A 21,530-nucleotide genomic window follows, 5' to 3' on the forward strand; every position below is an offset into this window, starting at 1 on the left:
CCCATGGGGTTTCTCCCACAACACATGGGAATTGTGGGAGTTACAATTCAAGATGAGATTAGGGTGGGGTCACAGCCAAACCACATCACTGATACCTTAAATTCATGCTGTAACTAAGTTCTTCTCCAGCAGAGAATGTAAACTGTCTTCCAGGTGGGGTTCTTCATCTATCTCTTGCATGTTATGTACCTTTCTTTCAGGATTTTAGTTTGTGTTTGCAATGCCCTTTCTTTTCATCTTGCTCATATTGGATAGGGGCAGCTATTTCTAGATCATGTATCTCCCTATTCTGATATATTTTATAGAAATTATTGTTTACATCCTTCCCACTTTAGGAATGAATTGATCTTATCAGAGCTAAAATATGGTGGCTCCTGTTTTTTCTCCCCCGCCCCCCTACTTTTCTGTAGCCTAATATTGGAAAAGAGCAGAGTAAGAAAATGGGTGAAATCTGTTGGGACTAAGTACATCCTCCACTAAGGGACAAGGTTTTGCTCTTGCTTAAGGTACTATGAAATGACCAGTTCCAGGACCTATCCCATGCAAAGATATATCTCACACCTGTGAATGCTGGATTATTCCTTTGACTCTGCATAGTACAGCCATCATTCAACCACTTCCCTGATGATGGCAGGTCCTAGTGAAACTATTTTTGCTGAAGACCTAAAGTCATATGTAGGGTCTTCTCTAAACATATCCCCCTTCTTCACCTCAACCTCTAAAAATATATACATACATTTGACTTTTCCAAATTGGAGCATTTTTGTGAGAATTTTCATGAGTTTTTCAACTTATCTTCTGTCCTTAGTACTGTTTGTTGAATCTTTTTCCCCCTTATTATCTAGGAAACTTCAGGAAGTAAATTCTGAGATCTTGCTTTACTCAGCTATTACTTTCTCATCGTTTTATAATAAATGGATCTATGTCTTGGGTTGGGAGGTGTGGGAGTAGCGGTTAGTAATACTAGTTCTGTAGTTGGACAGACCTAAATTTGATTCTGGTTCTGCCACTTATTGAATAATCTTGGTTAAATTACTTATTCTCTGGGTCTCAGTTTCCTCACATTAAAATGAAGTTATTTACTTATAGGGTTGTTGTAAGAATTAAAAGAGGTAAGGGATGTAAAGTGCCACTTATTTTTTTTCCCATACCTCTATTTTTAGTTAGGTACATGGCTTCCCAGAATAAAAACTAGTTCCTAAATCTCCTTGCAGCTAGGTATGCCTACATAACTAAGTTCAGACCAATAGGATATAAACAGAAAAGACTTGGGGTAGCTTTTTCTTTTTTTATTTTGAGATCTCACTCTGTTGCCCAGGCTAGAGTCTACTGGCATGATAACAGCTCACTGCAGCCTCAATCTCCTGGGCTTAAGCAATCCCTCCCACCTCAGCCTCCTGAGTAGCTGGGACCACAGGCCTGTGCCACTACACCCAGCTATTTTTGTAGTTTTTGTAGAAAAGGGGTGTCACCAAACCCCAGACTGGTCTAGTACTCCTGGGCTCAAGCAGTCCTCTTGCCTTGGCCTCCCAAAGTGTTGGGATTACAGGGGTGAGGCACTGTGCCTGACCTAGGGTAGCTTTTGAGCATCCTCCTTTTAAAGGCAGCCAGGATGTGCCCCATGACCCTTCTCTTCTTTGAAATGTACTTGAAGTGTATGTTTGATGGCTAGTACTACATCTTGGACCATGAGGTCTAGGGACAGCAGAGCAGAATGCTGGCATGCTGCCAGTAGCCTGAGTGCTCAAGGATTCCTTTAAGCAGAGCCATCATTCTAGGCCTGTACTACCTCCAGGTTTTTGTCAGAAATAAAATTCTATCAAGTTTAAATCATGGCTATTTTGGGTTTCATTTACAGGTGAACCTACTCTACCATCTAAACAATTTTTTTCATCATTCTTAGCATTTAAGAGCAGCATCTGGAGTCAGACTGCCTGAGTTCAAATCCAGGCTTTGTCACTATTTTGTGCATTCCTGGGCAAGTTACTTAAACTTTCCTTACCTTCATTTCTTCATCTGTAAAATGAGGAAATAACAGTAACTACTTCATAGGATTATTACTAGGATGAAGATGAAATTATTTAATACACGTAAAGCACCATTTATAGTGCCTGGAACACAGTAACTGCTATTCATTACAACATAATGTTATTATATTATGAGTTTTGCTCATGTTTTTTAAGACTGCTTATTTCCAAAGGATATTACCAGCCTTATTTGATACTTTCAAGTAGAGGTTACTATCTACTGCCATATAGTAATAATTAACATTTATCTAATGCTTTACAAATTAACTTTTCACATATGTATTGTTTCATTCTTACAATTATCCTGTGGGGTAAGTATTGCTACACTTTATTAAATGAGGAGAGTAAAGATCAGAGGATGTAGTGATTTGCCTAAGGTTACAATTGTAAGTGGCAGACTCAGACTTATTCCTCCAACTCATTTAACAGGCTGGTACAGCATGGGGGTCACTAGTTATACTAAAGATAATTTAGGAAATGAACATGTTCCATCCATTTCATTTAAGAGACCCCTTTTCAGTACATTTGTACATTTTCTCTCCAAAGCGTCTCTTCCTTTCTAGACCACTGCCCCATCTCTAACGTAGCCTCAAGCACTACCCCAGACTTCTAATACCTCATGCTTTAATTACTGCTTTCATTGTTATTTCCTTATTTTTATTCAAAAAAATCAATGACTCCATTATTTTAAGGATACAGCGCAAACCCCTATTCTCAGCTCCAACTACAATATAACCTTTCATGTGTCCTCTTGATCTTACATGAATTCTCCCTTGAACCGAACTGGGTATTCTCTTTAGTGTTCTCTAAATCCACTTTTCTGCATCTACACTTTTGTTTATTCCCTAAACCCATGTGGAATGCTCTTTCAATTTATCTTTACTTATCTCAGTTCTATCTATATTTCCTGGTTCCTCCATGAAACTTTTCCTGATGTATTTTATCTGGAAAAACTCTTCCTCTTCTGAATTCTTATATAGAACTTACTGGCCAGGCACAGTGGCTCATTCCAGCACTTTGGGAAGCCAAGGCGGGCAGATCACCTGAGATCAGCAGTTGGAGACCAGCCTGGCCAATAGGGCGAAACCCTGTCTCTACTAAAAATACAAAAATTAGCTGGGCGTCGTGGTGCGTATCTGTAATCCCAGCTACACGGGAGGCTGAGGCAGGAGAATCGTTTGAACTTGGGAGGTGGAGGTTGCAGTGAGCCAAGATCTTGATATTCCAGCCTGGGCAACAGCCTGTTTTGTCTCAAAACAAAACAAAAAGAACAACAATAAAAACTTACTGTCTTTAATTCATTTGGCACTGTTTTATGGCACGACATCATTGATCAACTATATTTTTGCTTGTATCTCAAACCTTTCTCAGACCGTGTTTTTGTTTTTGGTAGTGTTCTTGTTGCCTAGCACAGTGCCATCTCACTTATTTGTTGATCTGTTTCCTTAAAAACAAAGATGAGAGCAATTCAAATCCTCTTCATCACTGCAGGCGGCAACAAATCATCCAAACTCTGGCGCTTCCAGTTCTTTCGAGCTTTCCTACTAGGTCAGACTGCTGTCTTAAAATTTGAGGGAGATGAACGGAGTAAGCGATTACACTGAAAGCCTGGGAAAGAAAGGACGTTCCAAACGTCCAATCCATCATCTTTTTGCAGCCTCTTAGTCACTGGGATTTTGAAATCTCTTTCCAAAGGCTAGCTATGGCCCTAAATTAGAAATAGGCTACCTGAGAACACAGTGGATTCATAGTTCACCTCGGGCAGTTTTAGGAGAAATGCCACTAGCTTCTGCGTTTGAAGGCCAAGGTTACTTGTTCACGGTATGAGCACCTTCCTGCTTCCAAACTCTGGTTATCTGTAAATACCTAAGTCCTCTAATTTAGGACGCAGGTCATGGGAAGGCGCCGGTTCTTAGGGCACAAGTGAGCTCACATTCCCAGCATTTTTCTTAAACTTGGCAGAACTGCACTCTAACAAATTAAAATCCATGTGAATGAAAAGGAAAACTGATGTAGGAAACAAACTTAAGCTTGAGTCAGTTACAGCATGGTGAGGATGTCGGTTACAGCAACCCTCTGGGACCGATGCAGGAGAAATTCTAATGGTGGGCTGTAGAGACCGTCTCTGTTCCAACTCCACCGCTTTTCTCCACAGAGACCCATGCACGCCAGTTCCCGCCTCAGTCACAAGAGAACGCCCGAGCGGGCACGCGGTCGTCCTTGGTGAACCGCGATCTCCTCACCCCAAGAGCCGCAGGCTCCGCTGACGCCGGTACCGGTCTCGCCGCGACTCCCTCTGGGCGCGCGGAATCCTGGGATTTGTGGTCCCTTCCGCTCACTGTCCGCCCTAGCCGGCGCGGAGAGGACTACGCTTCCCAGGATGCGACGGGGAACGAGGCCTCTGGGGCCGGGAGAGGGAGGGGGCGGCCCCAGTCCTCCGGGGCGTCGCTGTTTCCAAGCGCCGCGATCTCGCCTAGTAACCGGCAGCGGAGGTTCACTAGCGCGGCGTTGTGGCCCCGCCCCCGAAGCCCCAGCTGGAGGAAGAACCTGTCTCCCGCGGCGCCCCAGTGACGAAGCCCATCCCCGGGTGCGGGAGGCAGGGAGGGGAGGGCAGACAGAGGATTTCGCTCGCCCGCGCGGGATCCAGGACGCGCCGGTGGCGTCCGCTGGCAGCAGAGGTTAGAGGCAGAGAGCGCGGGGATGCTCCGCGGACGAGGCTGGCTCGGGAGTGGGAGGAGTGCAGGGCGCCGCCAGGGCGGCAGTGCGCGCGGGCCGAGCAGTCCTGAGGGCGGGCATCCCTCGCACAGCTCGCCGACCCCCGGGACGTGTGTGTCTGTTGGGGGTTGCTGTCCCGCGGGCGACCCCGCTCCACGCTGGGCTTAGGGCAGGACCCGGGATTCCGTAGGACCCGGTGTTTAGCGCAGACGTTTCTGGGGGAGAGGTAAACGATTTTTGCCGCTTGTTATTTAATTTCTCCTGGAACAGGAGCGTTTGTAGGTAGCGCACTCCCTCCGATTGCACTAGTGCCTCGTTTCTTCCGTGTAAGACAGTCTTTCATGATGCGGATTGGAGTTGGTGATCAATGAGAGCTGCTAAGTTCTTTATGGCTTTCTCGGTGAAGAGAAGGTTCACGGAGGATGTGATTATTAAACACACACATGAAAACTAATTGGAGCATCTAAAAAATGACCATTGCTTATTCGCCCTCGTTTATTAGGGAAACAGCAAGCGTTCATTCAAATCATATCAGCCAGGCAGCAACATTTACGCATATTTCATGTCATTAAGGAGATGGAACTGGAGGGAGAAAGCGGGAGTAGGGGAAAATTTTTAAAAATACCAAACTTGGTTTAGTTTGGGGATAATTTTCTTGGATTGGGTGACTTATGCGAAAAATCTGTTTCTTTCTTCCTCGCTCTTGCATCCTGGATATAGACTGTCAGTTTCGGATCCAAGGACAGCGATGGCAGAACTCACCCGGGTTGCCTGTCAAATCAAGGCTATCGCAGAATAAATCCCGCCGACTGCCGCGAAGCCCCGGCGCACCGCAAACTTCAGTGAGCGAACTGGGTGATCGCTGTTGGGATATGCAGATCCCTGATGTAAAAGGCGGGGTGGCCCCCCCGAGAGCCTCTCCTGGGGGCCGGAGCCCGCAGGTGCAGTGAGGCGCGCGCGCGGGTGCCGGCGCCCCCAGAGCCGCCTTGCCCGGGGAGAGGGAGCCCGGCGCCCGGCGGGGTCTGGCGGCCGCATACGGGCGGCGGCGGCTTGTCTGCGGCGGCTGCAGCGGATGATGGTGGCGGCCGGCCCGCTGGGCTGTGCCTGTGCGTCGCCTCGGAAATCAGCGCCCAGCGCCGCGCGCTGAGCCCCTGCAGGTCGGCCGCAGCCCCAGCCTCGGCGAGGACTGCTCCGGCGCGCGGGGGGGCGGGGGGCGCGCGGGGTCGGCTTATCATGGCGGATCGGACGGCGCCCCGCTGCCAGCTCCGGCTGGAGTGGGTGTACGGGTACCGGGGTCACCAGTGCCGCAACAACCTGTACTACACGGCCGGCAAGGAGGTGGTCTACTTTGTGGCTGGGGTCGGGGTGGTTTACAACACCCGCGAGCACAGCCAAAAATTCTTCCTGGGACACAACGACGACATTATCAGGTAAGGGGGTGGCCAGGGGCGGCGGGGAGAGGTTGAGTGTGGAGGCTGGGAGGGTGGGAAGAGGATGACCACCTGGGCTTTCCCGGGGTCGGATCCGGGAGCCCCGTGGAATAGAGGATTCTGTCTGGAGCCGCATGGAATTACTGAAGGGCTGCTGATTCTAGGGCCAGGGCAGAAACAGAGTCGGGGGTGCAGGTAGGAAGGAGAGGTGTCTTTTCGCTGTATCCCTCCGGAATCCCGGCTTTTGAATCTCTAGGGAGTTGAGTGTTCCTAATGCGTTCTTGCTGTTCTTTCCTGCTACAAGTGGAAGGAGCCTGGGTAACTATCAAACACTTCTTCCTTCCCTAACCAGGTGCACGGTAGGACCAATAGCCTGAAGTGTGGGCATCTTCTTTGGGAGGCTGCTCAGTGGGTTTCTCAGTAAGCAAGAGGATTAAAAAAGATCTAAAAGAAATTTTACTACTGGTAATTTGGAATCTTCATCTCAGATGCTTTGGACCTGGGAAATTTCTGCAGTGGGCGGGGAGTTTGTTCTCTAATATTTCACTTGGCAGTGTTTTAATGCCCAAAGCATATTTATAACTAAATGGATGCTTCCACAACATCGTTGAGGTTATTAAAGGCTGGCAGCTGCTGGATCACAAAATCCTACCAGCCAGCCCACACAATGACCAACATCTGCTAGCGGATGGCCCAAGACTGACTGACAGGAGAGCTCATTTGGATGAATGGCCATTTTAGGGGCCTTCCCGATTAAATTGAAGGGGGTTACATTGTGATTCTTGGCCCTATCCTCTCATCTTTGGACCAGACACATTTTCCTCCAACCGTTGTCAGCTTTTATGTGACCAAACAAGGTATGGGCCAAATGCTGTTCACAGGGAATCCTTTTCAGCCTTCAGCAGTTAAGGAAGATTTTCATCATATGGGAGCCTCAGCCCAGAGGGAAAATGACTTGCTGAGGATGGACTACAACTGACAGAGACCATATTTGTACCTTCCAAACTTGTGTGTTTCATTGATGTAGAACAACTACCATTACATTCTCAGAATATTGCCACTTTTGCTCTAAGTTTGTCTTTCACAATGAAATAAATGAAGTGGTGTCATGTCCATGCTTCTAATTTCTCAGTGCAGAGAATGATTTCAAAGATTAGCTTTTTTTTTCTCTTCCCAATGATGTGCTTATATTGCAGAGCCTTTTTTTTCCTGAGACCTAAGGTTGAAAAATTGTTACAGAAAGCAAACACTTAATATTCAAAATACAGATTTTAAAAATTCTTGACTTTTGTTTGAAGATGAGAGCTCTAATGTTCTTAAGATTTGGTAGAACTAACATGTAAAACTTTTTTCACGTCACATATGACAAAAATAGCTTTTTTTCTTCCCTCCCTAACATGGTAGTGGTTGTGATTGGGGCATCCTTACATAGTTTTGTTCTGCAGATTTTGCTTCTCTAATTGCTAGGCTGATTATGAAAGTTACAGGTGCAAATGATTAACAATGACTCATGAAAAGGTTAGATGTTAAAAAATTTAAGCCCATTATGTTTTTGTTCTCTCTGTCTTAATGCAGTGCTTTCCATTACAGCATCAAAATAATATGTAGTCCTTTGGGGGAAAGGAGAGAGTGGCACTTAAACAGAAAATTCCCTGTGGTTAAATAATACTAATGTGACAGTTCACTGAACTACTTTGTGGGTTTGAACTCTTAATCCTAATTTTTTCTCTGATACAAGGAAAAAAACCAAAATGCACTGTTGAAACTGAAGGTGGGAAAAGGGTGGAGCTGCAGTAAACCGTTGTTATGACAAGCAGCCGGGCTAGTGGGATGTGATGAAATCTAGCTTGGGTGGTTAAGGAAACATTCAGATTTGAAGAAAAGGTGAATGAAGTGATGTGTATAACTGGGTTTGTAGGGAGCCTTAACTGATGAAAAGCAAAAGAGACAGTTAGCGTCTGATCTATTTATTAAACTACCTTAGTGACATAGTAGTAAGGCTGATTTCAGAGAAAAGACTGTATTCATAATTCTCCACAATATTTGGTTGGGTCAGTGTATGTACAGGTGAGCAGAGTAGAGTTCTTTAACATCCATATATGTCTTTGTACATAAGAATAAAATTAAGTTTAATGAATTAAAAAACACAAACCACAGATTATTATGGAATTAAGAGCTATAAAATTGGAATGTTTATGCTGTTCTTTTGCTTTGTCTTATGTATGTAAATATCTTTTTCTGGTGAAGGCACTGCACAAACCACAATGCACAATTTTTTGTCCTTATGAATTTTAACTCATTTCCATGTGTTCTTCCACCTGAAATATTGAAGTTTGTTATTAAATGGAGAGTACTATAGCTAAGGTTCTAATGCAGAAATATTTTGGTTTTTTATTGAATCATTACATGAATATCAAAACTTGTTCATTTCTAACTCTTGTTTCGATCAAGTGAGATAGCGTAAGTAATTGTCCACTTGGTACATAGCTTTTTCATTAGTTTGAAAGATATATTCATGTGCATACATCTGTACTGCTTTATTTTTTGTGTTGCTTTGCCTAGAATATTAACTAGAAAGCAGCCCAACAAGTATTGATAACACACTCCATTTTATAAAACCATGTGATCTCCGTGATCATAATGAACCCTAATAATAATGCAGGTTTTGGCAGAGTTCATTAGGGCTCAGCATATGTGTCCTTCTGCTTTGACAGGCTATATGTTTAAGTCAGATTTTTAAAGATGTTGGTATGTGAGGCATAATATAATTTACTGAATGTGGAGGCTTAGTTTTATTCTCTTGAATGATTACCTTTCATTTCAGGTAACAGATTAGAAGATGATGCCATATTTTGGACCTGATAACATTGTGATAGAACAAGTGAATACTTAAAGTAATATTTGCTATTGGGCTAACAACAAGATGCAAATCAGGGCTTGATAACAAGGACAGTAATAGAGACTGGGATAATTACTAACTTGGTTTCTACTTTAGGTAGTAGAACATGACACAGAATGGGAGTACATGAAAGAAAAGCCCATGAACACATTCACCCTCTGTTACTTCCCTTCCATTTTCACAGTGATTCCAGTTGAGACGTTTATCTCCTCACTCTGGACCCCTATATATATTGCTTCTGACTAGTTCCCTGTCTCCAGGTTCTTCTCCCTCATTTTCTGGCTCCCAGTTGCAAAGGAGGTTTATCTACAATGCTGCTTTAGGGGAAAGGGCACTGACTTTGTTATCATGCACACTTGGGTATAAATCCCACTCTGCCATTTACTGGAGGTATCTGGGTGAGCGGCTTCACTTCTCAGGGCCTTGTTTATTTGTGAAATGGGAGTAACAATACCTAAACTGCGGAGCTGTAACTATTAGAAAAAAATGTATGCAAAGGGTTTAGTGTAGGACCTGGCCCTTAGTTGGTGCTCAATAAATATTCTTAGTTGTGGTAGAAGTAGTATTTCACTAAACACACACACACCCCCCAAAACAAAACAATGATTCATCGTTGCTCACAGGCAGAAGTCCAGATTCCTAAGCTTTCTGTTCTCTCTCCTAACCTACCATCCTATCCTTATTTTCCTTTTTTAAAAAATCATAAATTGTTTGCTTCCCACTTGCCATATGATGACTCTGTTCTTCCCTGCCTCACACTGGAATGATTCATCTTCCCCGCTGGCCCTTCTCTGTCTGTCCAACCCCACCCCTCCAATGGCATAGCGGTGGGAGCTTGGGCTTTGCTGTCAGTCATACTTGAGTTTCAACCTAGGTCTGCCACCAGCTGGCGACTTTACTAAACCTCTTTGACTCTTAACTATCTCGTCAGTGAAACAATTTGTCACTTATGAAATGGAGTTTTAAAGGTATCTCCTTTGTAGTTTGTTGTGGGGATTACATACAAAAATGTTTGGCCAATGGTAGGTGCGCAGCACCAGGGTCCTGTTTGCATCTGCATCCTGCAAGGCCCCATCTTCTGCAGTCTTACCTCTCCCATGAGACCTCGCACCATCCTCCGATGAAGGGGCGCCTTGCACTTCCAAAACTTTATGTGTTTTGTGACTGACGTTGCTCACTTCATATGTATCATTTAGGGCTATACTTTCATTCTGTTTTCATTTGTAAGCATATACAGGACCCTTGAGGCAGAGAATGAATCTTATAACCAGAGCTAACATCTCATGAGTGCCAAACTCAGAACTAAATGTGTGTATGGATTGATCTGATCCACCCTCTCACAATCCAGTGAGATAGGCACTGTTGCTAACCCCAGTCTACAGGGGAGGCAGCTGAGGCACAGAGAGGTTGAGGATCTTGCCTGTTGTCACTGTCTGGCAGACTGTAGAATGGGAATTGGAACCCAGATTGGTCTGATTCCAAAGCTCCAAGCTTTGGCTTCACTGCTCTGTGGCCTCTTATTTTTCTGTCATTGTGATCCCTATAACTGTGACTTCTTCCTAACCAGAAGGTAGTAAGTTGTTGCTCTTTGTAACTCCGCTTATCCTCTGTTGGTCTATAAACTGTTTGATTTATTCAAGAATATCTGAAGTAGATCATTAGAATTCTGCCTGGAAATGGAACCATGTTTAAGTTTACTTTAGAAACATCCCCAGCTTGGCCGGGCTAATCCCAGCAATTTGGGAGACCGAGGTGGGCAGATCACTTGAGCTTGGGGGTTCAGGACCAGCCTGGGTGGCATGGCAAAACCCCATCTCTACAGAAAATACAAGGGCTGGCTGGGCATGGTAGCAGGGCCTGTGGTCCATGCTATTCAGGGACCTAGGGCAGGAGAATCTCTTTGGCCCAGGAGGTGGAGATTGCAGTAAGTTGGGCTTGTGCCATTGTGCACCAGCCTGGGCGACAGGAGTGAGGCCCTGGCTCAAGAAAAAAAAAAAAAGAAAAGAAAAAAATTGAAAAAGAGAAATATCCACAGCTTTGGAACAATGATCTGTTGGAGATTTTAATTTAAAAAAATTATTTTAGTCAAAATTGTGACATGGCTCAAATAATCTAGCACTGCAAATACAATTGAACTTGTTGGATTTGAAGAGACTTGTCTAACAGCCATGATTGGGTCTGGAGTGTCAGGTAAGCAGGTTCACATGAAGGCCTAGAGATGTGACTTTATATTCTTTAGTCCCTTGACCAGTTTGAATAAGAGAAACATGGAGGTAACCACAAAGAATCAAATCCATATTAACTTGAGTGCTTGCTCTGTACCAGACACTTCATATATATGTCATCCTACTGAATTCTCCCACCCCCAACACTGAGAAATAGGTCTTCTCATGTTACAGGTATGGCTCTGAGAGGGAAAGAGGTTTAATCATAGTTACTCAATGGGACCATCCTTCTGCTGTTTGGATCCCACTTACTCTGTGTATTGGAAAGAGCGTGAAGTGAAAGCTTTTGATGGAAGCTTATAATGATCTTCATAAATGATTGCATTATTGCTCTTTTTATTAATTATAGTCTTTGGTGATTTTTATTAAGATTTATTTTTTCTCTAAGTTGGGTGTAATTTATTCTTTCATATTTGTTAATTCATCAAAAACTCATTTTACATCTATAACGTGCCAGATGCAGGGGGTGTAGCAGTGAACATGACAAAGTTTCTGCCGCCTTGAAGCTTACTTTCTGATGGGGATAGCCAACAGTGAATGCGCAAGAAAATAAGGTGACTATAGATTGTGATAAGTGCTAAGAAGAAAAATAATCACAGAGAAACTGAGTTGAATGGGGGTATGGAAGCCACCTTAGGCAAGATTTCCAGAGCAGCTCTCTAGGGAGATGGCATTTAAGCAGAGACCTGAAGGGTGTGAAGGGGAAGACAGGTGAAGATGTAGTGGCAGAAAAGAGGTTATGTGCAAAAGTGTCAGAGTGGGAAGCAACTTAATGTGCCCAAAATTCTGGTATAGATAGCCAGAGAAAGACCAAGGTCATTGTAATTCTCATCCAGGTCATTAATGCCTCATGGGTTTTGGTAACATATGTCCTAGATTTCCAAGGACAGTCACAAATATTCCATTCAGTTATTGTTGTGGATATACTTGTTCTTGTCACATCATGAATCTAATTTTTAATTCAGAAATATGAGACTGGGCTCACTCCTGTCATCCCAGCACTTTGGGAGGCTGAGGTGGGAGGATCATCTGAGCCTGGGAATTGAGGACCAGCCTGGGCAACATCGGGAGACCACATCGCTACAAAACATTTAAAAATTAGTCAGGCATGATGTCATGTGCCTATGGTCTCAGCTACTTGGGAGGGTGAGGCAGGGGAATCACTTGAGCCTGGAAGGTCAAGACTGCAATGTGCGGTGATCACACCATTGCACTCCAGTCTGGGTGACAGGGTGAGACGCTGTCAAAAAAAAAAAAAAAAGAAAAACAAAAAAGAAAAGAAACATGACTGTGTTTTCTTTTACCACATAATGGTCACTGCTTGAAAACATTGCGCTGAATAAAGAATTTTATCAGTCCCACCAACCGCATCAATCAGACATGCGGATTACACTGTGATAGGTGAAAAGCTGTTCCCATGGCAGCAACCCTAATTAGGCAACACTATCCTGCAGCTTCTCCTATCCTCAAGGTGTGGATCTGAACACCTTTTTGAAGCACTGTGAAATTGTTTTCCACAACAGCCACACCATTTTACCGTCCCGTCAGCAATGTATGAGAGGTCCAATTCCTTCACATCATTGTCAAGATTTGTTACTGTTTGTCTTTTTTTATTATAGCCATGCTGCTGGGTGTGAAATGATATCTCATTGTGGTTTTAATTTTCATTTCCTTCATGACTAATGATATTGATCATGTTTTCATAAACTTATTAGCCATTTGTATATCTTCTTTGGGGAAATATCTATTCAAATCCATTACCCATTTTTAATCAGTTTGTCTTTTTATTGTTGAGTTCTAAAAGTTTTTTTTTTTGTTTGTTTTTACATATTCTGGGTATAAGTCCCTTATATATTATTTGCAGATTTTTTCCCATTCAGTGAGTTGTCCTATTCACTGTCTTGGTGGTACCCTTGGAAGTACAGAAGTTTTTCATTTTGTTGATGTCCAATTTATTAATTTTTTCTTTTTTTAAGCTTTTGATGTCATATCTAGGCAACCATCACCTAATCCAATGTCATCAAGATTTACTCCTATGTTTTCTTCTAAGAGTTTTATACTTTTAGCTCTTACATTTAGGTAGATTATCTATTTTGAGTTAATTTTTATATATGGTGTGAGGTAGGGGTCCAACTTTATTCTCTTGCATGTGGATATCTAGTTGTCCCAACATCGTTTGTTGAAAAGACTACTTTTTCTCCATGAAACTATCTTGGATGCCCACAGCCTTTGAATTCAGCCAGCAGGGGACTAACTTCTTCCATGTAGAAGATGCTGAATGTTTGGGGGCCCAGAAATGGAAATAACCATTAAAGAGATTAACCTAGAAGAAATAGAAACCATAGGCTTTGGTTGCTATTCTATATTTGTAACGATGCTATTAGAGCTAATGAATGACATGTAGATTTTTATGTATTTATAAAGTAAACTATAACTTGAAGAGTGAGTGCAGTATTTAGTAACTGCTAGTTTAGGGACCAATAACAGTCTATCCATTGGATTTGTTTACTCCCAAAGGTTTTTGCTTCTTAAAAATGATTTTATAAGCATCAGCCTTGCTGCTGGACACAGGTCTGTTGAGCCAGCTGAGGAGGTGAGTGGTATGGAAAGCAGGGGGAGTTGTAACAGAGGGTGCCCTTTGATCTCTACCCCTTTATCAGTTCATTCCTTTCTTTCCCTTAAGGGAGGTAGGCATCTGGATGGCCTCAACTGGAATTTGAAGGATTCTGGGATTGTCCACTGGTTTGCTGCCTGCTACTCCCTTTCCCATGAACACAGAGGAGGGGAGCAGCAGGCCAGCTTACCTCCTGGAGGTGAAAGGAGCTCTCTCTGGACTGGTAATTCCTTAATAGGCTGGTTAGAGAATTTTTCTAAGGCTACGGGGAATTATTTTAAGGCATGAGCCTTCATTTTTAGTTTAACTGCTGTTTAATAATGCCAGGAAAACATTTTTCTGTGTTATGAGTTGATTTTATGGATAGGAATAAAACAAGACTCACAAATGACAAGATGTCTTCTAAGTAAGGATCATCAGTTGCAAGAAACTTTTTCAAAGAAGTACAGTTGAGGAGATTACAAGGTGGAAAGAAAACCTTTTGGAACTCAATTACAGGGAGTGCACACTATCAGTCACTGCACACTATCAGGCAGCTATTCTTTCTCTACTTATTTCTCTTGCAAGTGTCCCTATGCAACCCAGGGATTCACATCTCTGCTTCTCTCTGGAAAATCATGCTTTGATTTTCTCTGGCTGCTTAACTTAAGGATTCATTTTGCACATGGCCGCCCTCCCAAAAATCCACCTCAGTCCCCTGAGTACAATCAATCTTGGTCCTACAAAATCAACTGAATCAATCTTTTGAGTCTTAATTCCAAATTCCTAGGAAAGAGAATCTAATTTCCCTGTCATGGGTCAGGATGTCCACCGGGTCCAAACAGCTGTAGCCTGGAGGGTGGGACAGTGTTTCAAAGGGCTTCCCCTTTAGAGAAGATCCCCCCACCCCTAATAAGGGGGGACTAGACTGGGAGAGAATAAATGGCAACTTTACTACAGAAGGTGGATTAGAAGAGGAGGCAAATGATTTCTTGATGCACAGAAAAGGACAGTGATGAGAAATACTGAGTTGAGGACAAGAAAAGATAAGTAAAGGGATACTAAAAGGGCTTACATTAAAAATATTGGCGATATGGCCAGGTGCGGGGGCTCATACCTGTAACCCTAGCACTTTGGGAGGCCAAGGTGGGCAGATCACCTGAGGTCAGGAGTTCAAGGCCAGCCTGGTCGACATGGTGAAACCCCGTCTCTTCTAAAATACAAAACTTAGCTGGGCATGATGGTGAGTGCCTGTAATCCCAGTTACTCAGGAGGCTGAGATGGGAGAATCACTTGAACCCAGGAAACAGTGGTTGCAGTGAGCTGAGATTGCACCACTGCACTCCAGCCTGGGTGGCTGAGTGACTCTCCATCTCAAAAGAAAAAAAAAAAAAATATTGGTGATATATATTATGGAGTTTTCACTTCTCATAAGAGACCATGCCAAAGTGTCTCCGGACAGTGCTACGCAATGGCTGGTGGCCACAGTGTTGGAAGACCAGTTGGGCATTGTTTGCCCACTGGGGTGCCAGTGCTACTATTAAGGGTTTTTTTATCCCCTGCTGGTCTGGTGTCAGGGGTGGTGGGTTAGAGGAGTGCAGATGGAAATGAGGCTGATATTGGCAGGCACTGGGGAGGTGGCTTGATGGTACTCACAGGAGGCTTCCTGGAGCTGGCACAGTGGCCAAGGTAGTAGAGGTAGGGATGAGGGACAGAGGTTAATTACCAACTGGTAAAGAAATAGTTCCATATTTTAACTGGTAGAGATACTGGTGCATACCTGCTGAACATCAACCATGGCAATGAGTGAAAAGGTTTTACAAGTGAACCCTTGGGTGATTTAGTGAGTGTAGCTATCTAACACATTTTGAAAATGAATTTTCCTAAGGCTAGATTTAAAACCTGGTTAAGGTTCCTTATTGCCTGCATGATGAGAGTTAAACTCCCACAGGATGTTCTCCATGGTCTATTATGATCTTCTCCCTGGCTTCTCTTCCAGCCTGATGTCTCTCCCTGTCTTAACATCCTCCAGCCCTATCACACACCTTGCAGTTCCCTGAAGGATGCCAGTTCTGGCATCCTATTTTGTGTTTGCTCATCCCTGCATGTATCATTTTGGTTGCCTGAAATGATCCCTCCTTTCTCTACTTGTACAGTCCTTCACTCCCTTCAATGTCAATGCAAGTGTCACCTCTCCCTGAAGCCTTATCTAATAGCTCAAGACTGTCTTGTCCTCCTTTCTCTATGCATCTGGGCTACCATGCACATTCCTCCCTTCTGGAGTCATTGCATCATGTTGCATTTGTTGACTTACCCATGTTTCCATCTACTTTGAATTTCATGTGTATGTCCCTGTGCCTAGCACCTTGTCATGGGCATAGTAAATGCTTTGGATATTTTTACTTATTCTTTATATTTTGAATTATTTGGAAGGAGCAATAGGGGTGAGATTTCTATAGAACTCATTTTATACATACTTTGTGAAGATAAAACCCAAAAATATTATTCTCAGCTGGCATTGAGAGGCAGGATTCAGAATCTTCTTTTTTAAAAAAATATTTGAATGGCAATAATGAGTGATTATCGCTGTGTTCTTAGACGCCAAATTTGATTTGACTTCTTCCTTGTACTTCTCTACTGGTCTGGATGGAAAATACAGCCATTGAGGACATAATGTTTCCTACTGGAATATGGCCATGGCTCTTACAATGAATGAGGCATTCCTTTTGAATGTTTGTGCTTCAGATATTTTGACTGTATTATGAGAAAAATCATGATTTGCATCCCTTTCAATGTAAGAAATATTGTCTTTTAAGCAACTTTTGAAAATATGTTGGAATGTTTGTAAGAGGGAAGTGAAGTCCAGATGTCTGCAGAGATTGTAAGGTAGCACCTGCCAGCTCTAACTAAATTTGTCTTTCCTGGCCCAAAAGAGTTTCACCCGAAGATACAGAAGTAGGGGTTCGAGGGAAAATCCCTGGAGAAAGTGACTTTTGAAGGCTGAAGAGCGGTTTGGCAGGGAGGTGGAAAAAGAATGGGGAAGGAGGGAACGACGGGGCAGGAACAGCTTGTGCAGAGGCTCAGGGGCTTAAAATAGCAGGGTCCCCTGAAGCAAGAATAAGTAGCTCAATGTTACCAGAATGACGGATGAGAGTGAGGAGGGTATGGTGGGAGATGAAGCTGGATTAAGTGGGCTGGAGCTAGATGGCTAAGAGATTTACTGCGCATTCCACAAGTTATGGGGACCAGTGAGTTCATTTAAACAAGGCAAGACAAGGCCAATTTACATTTCAGGAAGATCATTGCAGGAGTATTTCTACTTTGTTTTTATTAACCTTTTCTTCTGATTCCTTTCTCCTCTTTTCCTTCAATGCCAGACTTCTCAGAAGAGGGAGCATGGCATTGTGCATGGGGATTGGGGTCCCATGGGGTTGAACACCCCATGGGCTCTGTCTCTAACCAGACATGTGACTCTGGGCATGGCACTTACCTTTTCTGGGCCTCGGTTTCCTCAGTTGTAAATCCCTAAGATCCTTCCAAAATCTCTTCTAAGTTAAAGTCCTGAGGTTCTTAGTTGTCTGCATTACTTTCTCTCTTTTCTTTATATCTCATTTACTTTTCAACATAGTGAACTGGTTTCTGCTTCCACTGGCCCCTGGAGTTCTCTGGAGCGGCTTCAGTGACCTCCATTGCTAGGTGGAGCCATGTCGTGCTTAACCTCTTCACAGCACTGAGTCAGCTGATCACCTTCTACTCAGTGCCCATCCTTTTCTTTCCTCATCATGGTGATCCCCTGATTTTATCTTACCTCCCCTGCCCTTTGCCTACTGTCCCTAGGCCTACCTGATACATACAGGGACTGGTCAATGTCACTGATCACATTCTCTTGCCAAAAGTGCATGGCCTCAATCTAATCATGAGGAAACAGACCAATGCAAATTGAGGGACATTCTACAATTTAACTGGTCTGGACTTGGCAACAAGTGTTATTCTTGTAAAAGACAAAAACAGATTGTGGGACTGTCCAGGTTAAAGAAGACTAGAATTATAGAACTAAATGCAATGTGTGACCTTGGATTGGGTGGAGAGGGGTTGCTGTATACAACAGTATTGGGACAATTGGTGAAATTTGAATATGGGACTATATATGAGGTAACAGCTCTGTGTCACTGTAAAATATTCTGAATTTGATTGTAGCAATGCAGTTATATAAGAGAATGTACTTATCTTAGAAGATGTGTGCTGAAATATTTAGGAGTGAAGAATCATGATGGCTGCAGATTACTCTCAAATGGTTCAGTAACGATGACAGCAGCAGCAACAATAATAATAATAATAATGCGTATGTTTTGTTTTTTAAGATGGAGACTCGCTCTGTTACCCAGGTTGAAGTGCAGGCATCTGTTCTCTCCTTTTCTCTTCATGCCATGCTCTTTCCTGAGACCTCTTGCCCACTGCCTCTTCCCTGCTTCCGTCCTTGCCTTTCCATTCTATTCTCAACACAGCAGCCAGAGTAATCTGGTTACAATAAGTAATTGCAGTCTTTGCCATTACTTTCAGTGGCAAAGACTGCAATTACTTTTGCACCATCCGTATAAGTCAGGTCATGTAAGTTCTCTGCCTTGGACCCTCAGAGTAAAAGCCAGAGTCCTTGTTATGGCTTCTAAGTCCCTATTTGGGGATTTGGCCCCTTTTACCTCTGTGATCCAATCTGTTTTCTCTACATTCCTTGATCCGCTCCAGCCACACTGGCCTTCTAGCTGCTGCTTGAATACCGAGGTGCTCTTCTGCTGAAGGGCCTTTGCACTCTTTGCACTCTTTATGCCTGGATCCTTGTCCCCTCAGATATTCACATGACATTATTCACTTCCTTTAGGTGCCTGATCAGTGTTAGCTTAACTGATTACCCTATTTAAAATTCAGACTCTTCTCTAACACATTCCTTATTGCCCATCCTTGTTTTATTTTTTTCCTTAGTAATTCTTTTGATCCATCTTGTCTCTTTAAGATATAAGCTGTATTTGGGCAGGGCTGTTTCATTCACTGCTCTGCCTACAGTTCTTATAATGGAGCTTGGCATGTAGAAGGTGCTTAAGAAGTGTTTGTTGAATGAATAAATGAAAGACTTGTGCATGACTTTTATTTGTTTTTGGATGATCCCCTTAGAATTTCTGCTTAGAATAGGACTTCTTTTTTGTACTCCCTTTGACAGACTATGAATCCTATAGACCACATCTCAGAATAATAGGCTTGTTTTTTCTGTTTTATACTTTTATTGCAGTGTAATACAGATACAGAAAAGTACGTATATCATAGTGCACACCTGGCTCAATTCTCACAAACCCAACACACCTGTAACCTTGCTCACATCGGGAAATCAATACCACCCGCACCACAGACAGCACCTCATGCCCTTGTCCAGTGACAGTCCCCACTGCAAAGGCGACCTCCATCCTGACTTTTAAGAGCTTAGATTAGTTTTGCTTAAGGTACTTTTAACAGGAATGGTACAGTTTGCATTCTTTTGTGCCTGGCTCCTTTCAATCAATATTATGTTGATGAGATTCATTTGTGTTTCTACATGCTTATTCTCAGTTCTGTATTTTTTGTTGTGTGGAAATACTGGAGTTTATCTGTTCTACTGTTTATGGGCATTTGGATGGTGTGCAGTTTCCTTTGGCTACTGGTACAAGCATTCTAGCACAAGTGAACATATGTGCAGTTCCACCTAGGAGTGGTATTGTCAGGTCACAGGGTGCACAGGGTGCCTTGCTAGATACTGTCTAATGGTTTTCCAAAGTGGTTGTATCTGGCCAGATGCAGTGGCTCACTCCTGTAATCCCAGCACTTTGGGAGGCCGAGGTGGGCAGATCACATGAGACCAGGAGTTTGAGACCAAAGCGATTGTATCGATTTATACTTCCACCATCACAGAGTAGTGTTTTCTCATCACAGAGTAGTGTATAAAGTAAAATATATACATATATTCTATAGGAAAGTAATTCTTTTGAAATATAGTTATAAAAATAGTTTTAATATGTGGGTATATAGTATATGCGCTTCTTTATTAACACATACACTTAAAAGGTTTAGCAGTTCTTATAATTACTGTGATTTAAAAGTAGCAATGAATATGCCTGATGTTTGAGATATCTGCAATGAATGTAATGTGATATGAAAATTCTGTGTTTTTACCAGTCACAGAGTCACAGGTACTGCTGATACTTCTATGGTTTGTTGATTACCTTCTGAATGATAGGATATCCTAGTCTGTTACAAGTTAGTGAAAATAAAGGTATAATTTTTAATCTAAGTTCATCAACCTCCTGAAATCTATAAAAGGGTACATGGACCCCCAGGTTAGGAACCTCTTAAGGAAAATGACTTACAACAAAGATTTCTTGAGTGCCTCCTATGTGCCATACTCTGTGTGAGGCACTGGGGACCCAGCAGCACACAGCACACATCTCTCAAGGAACTTGCAGTCACGAGGGCAGGAGTCCACACACGCACAGCTGGATACGGTTAGTTACCCAAAGTGTGTGAGAGCCTCAGGACATACTCCTAGCCCATTCATGGGAGGTGGGTGGTGGTTCGGGAAGGCTTTCTTCCAGAAGGGGCATCATTAGATTTAGGCTCTATACCTGTCACTCTGGCTGCAGTGTGGATAATGGATTGGAGGAAACAAGTCTGCAAGCACTCGAAGGAATCCAGGTGTGAAGTAATTGTGGTAGCATGCAAAGAGAACTATGAATACATTCTGGAGACTCTAGATTCCTGGTGATGGATTGGATATGGGGGAGGGCATTGGGAATGGGGTAGAAAGAAGGCAGGTAGGTGTAAGCTAGCGGTCAAGTTTCTGACTTAGTCAGCTAGTTGGATGGTGATGACCATTCACTGAAACAGAATGAGGAGCAGGTTCGGGATCAGGGGAGATGAGTTCAGCTTTGAACATGTTTAGATGGAGGGGTCTGTGAGACATCCGAGAGGTGGTTGTACATTTATATGGGCCTTTGCTCAGGAGAGAGCTGTGAGAGTTTCAGTGTGTGTGTAGGAGTGAGTGAGATACCCAGAGAGGGTAGGGAGGAAAGAGAAGATCCCAGGGTCAGGACTTTGAGAAAGATCAACTTTTTAGAAACCAGCAGATAAAGGGGTGTCTATGAAAGATGGGAATGGTCACAGGGGTAGGAGGTAAACCAGGGAAGTAGAATGCCCTGGAATCCAGAACAGAGAGGTGTCAAGAAGATGCTCAGTAGACTCAGCAGAGTAGAAGAAGGTGAGTCTGGAAAGGGGCACAGTGGGTTTAGCAATAAGAGGTCATTGATGAATTGCTTTTACTACATAAACACTGCGAATGCTGATTTTTCTCTGGACCGTACTTTTATCTGGGTTTTAAGCTTTCTGTTATAGCAATAAGAATGTCCAAGGGTCATTTCCTTTTAGGTTTACTTTTCTTCTTACATCTGCTTTATATATTTTTCCTCATGCTCCAGTGAGTTTTATGCTGCAGTGGTAGTAGGCAGTCCTTTCAGCTTTATGACTTCTATCTCTAGCAGACTCTAGCTCTTTTTTTTTTCTTGGGACAATAAGAGATATTGTTACAGATGTTGCTTCTTGGTGAAAAGACTTGCAGGCCTATTT

At 43.1% G+C, this 21,530-nt stretch overlaps 1 protein-coding gene across 8 annotated transcripts in view; it reads left to right on the plus strand.

Annotated features, from left to right (window-relative positions):
- Positions 1-4,141: 4,141 nt before the first annotated feature.
- The window catches only part of EML6 (EMAP like 6), a 255,703-nt gene continuing 238,314 nt past the window's right edge, over positions 4,142-21,530 (plus strand). For 2 of the 8 annotated variants that reach the window (XR_005243334.2, XM_038006941.2), the window contains exons 1-2: positions 4,142-4,705; positions 5,463-6,172. Coding sequence is in view for 5 of the 8 variants with exons in the window: in XM_038006941.2 (XP_037862869.1) it covers positions 5,976-6,172 (197 nt within the window). In the remaining 3 variants the exon portion in view is untranslated. Of the gene's footprint in view, positions 4,706-4,833; positions 4,969-5,462; positions 6,173-21,530 lie in introns of those variants that run through there. The other 6 variants (XM_007970611.3, XM_073022983.1, XM_073022986.1 and 3 more) reach the window with 5 other exon arrangements.

This window comes from Chlorocebus sabaeus, chromosome 14 (genome assembly GCF_047675955.1).
Source record: "Chlorocebus sabaeus isolate Y175 chromosome 14, mChlSab1.0.hap1, whole genome shotgun sequence".
Taxonomy (NCBI): domain Eukaryota; kingdom Metazoa; phylum Chordata; class Mammalia; order Primates; family Cercopithecidae; genus Chlorocebus; species Chlorocebus sabaeus.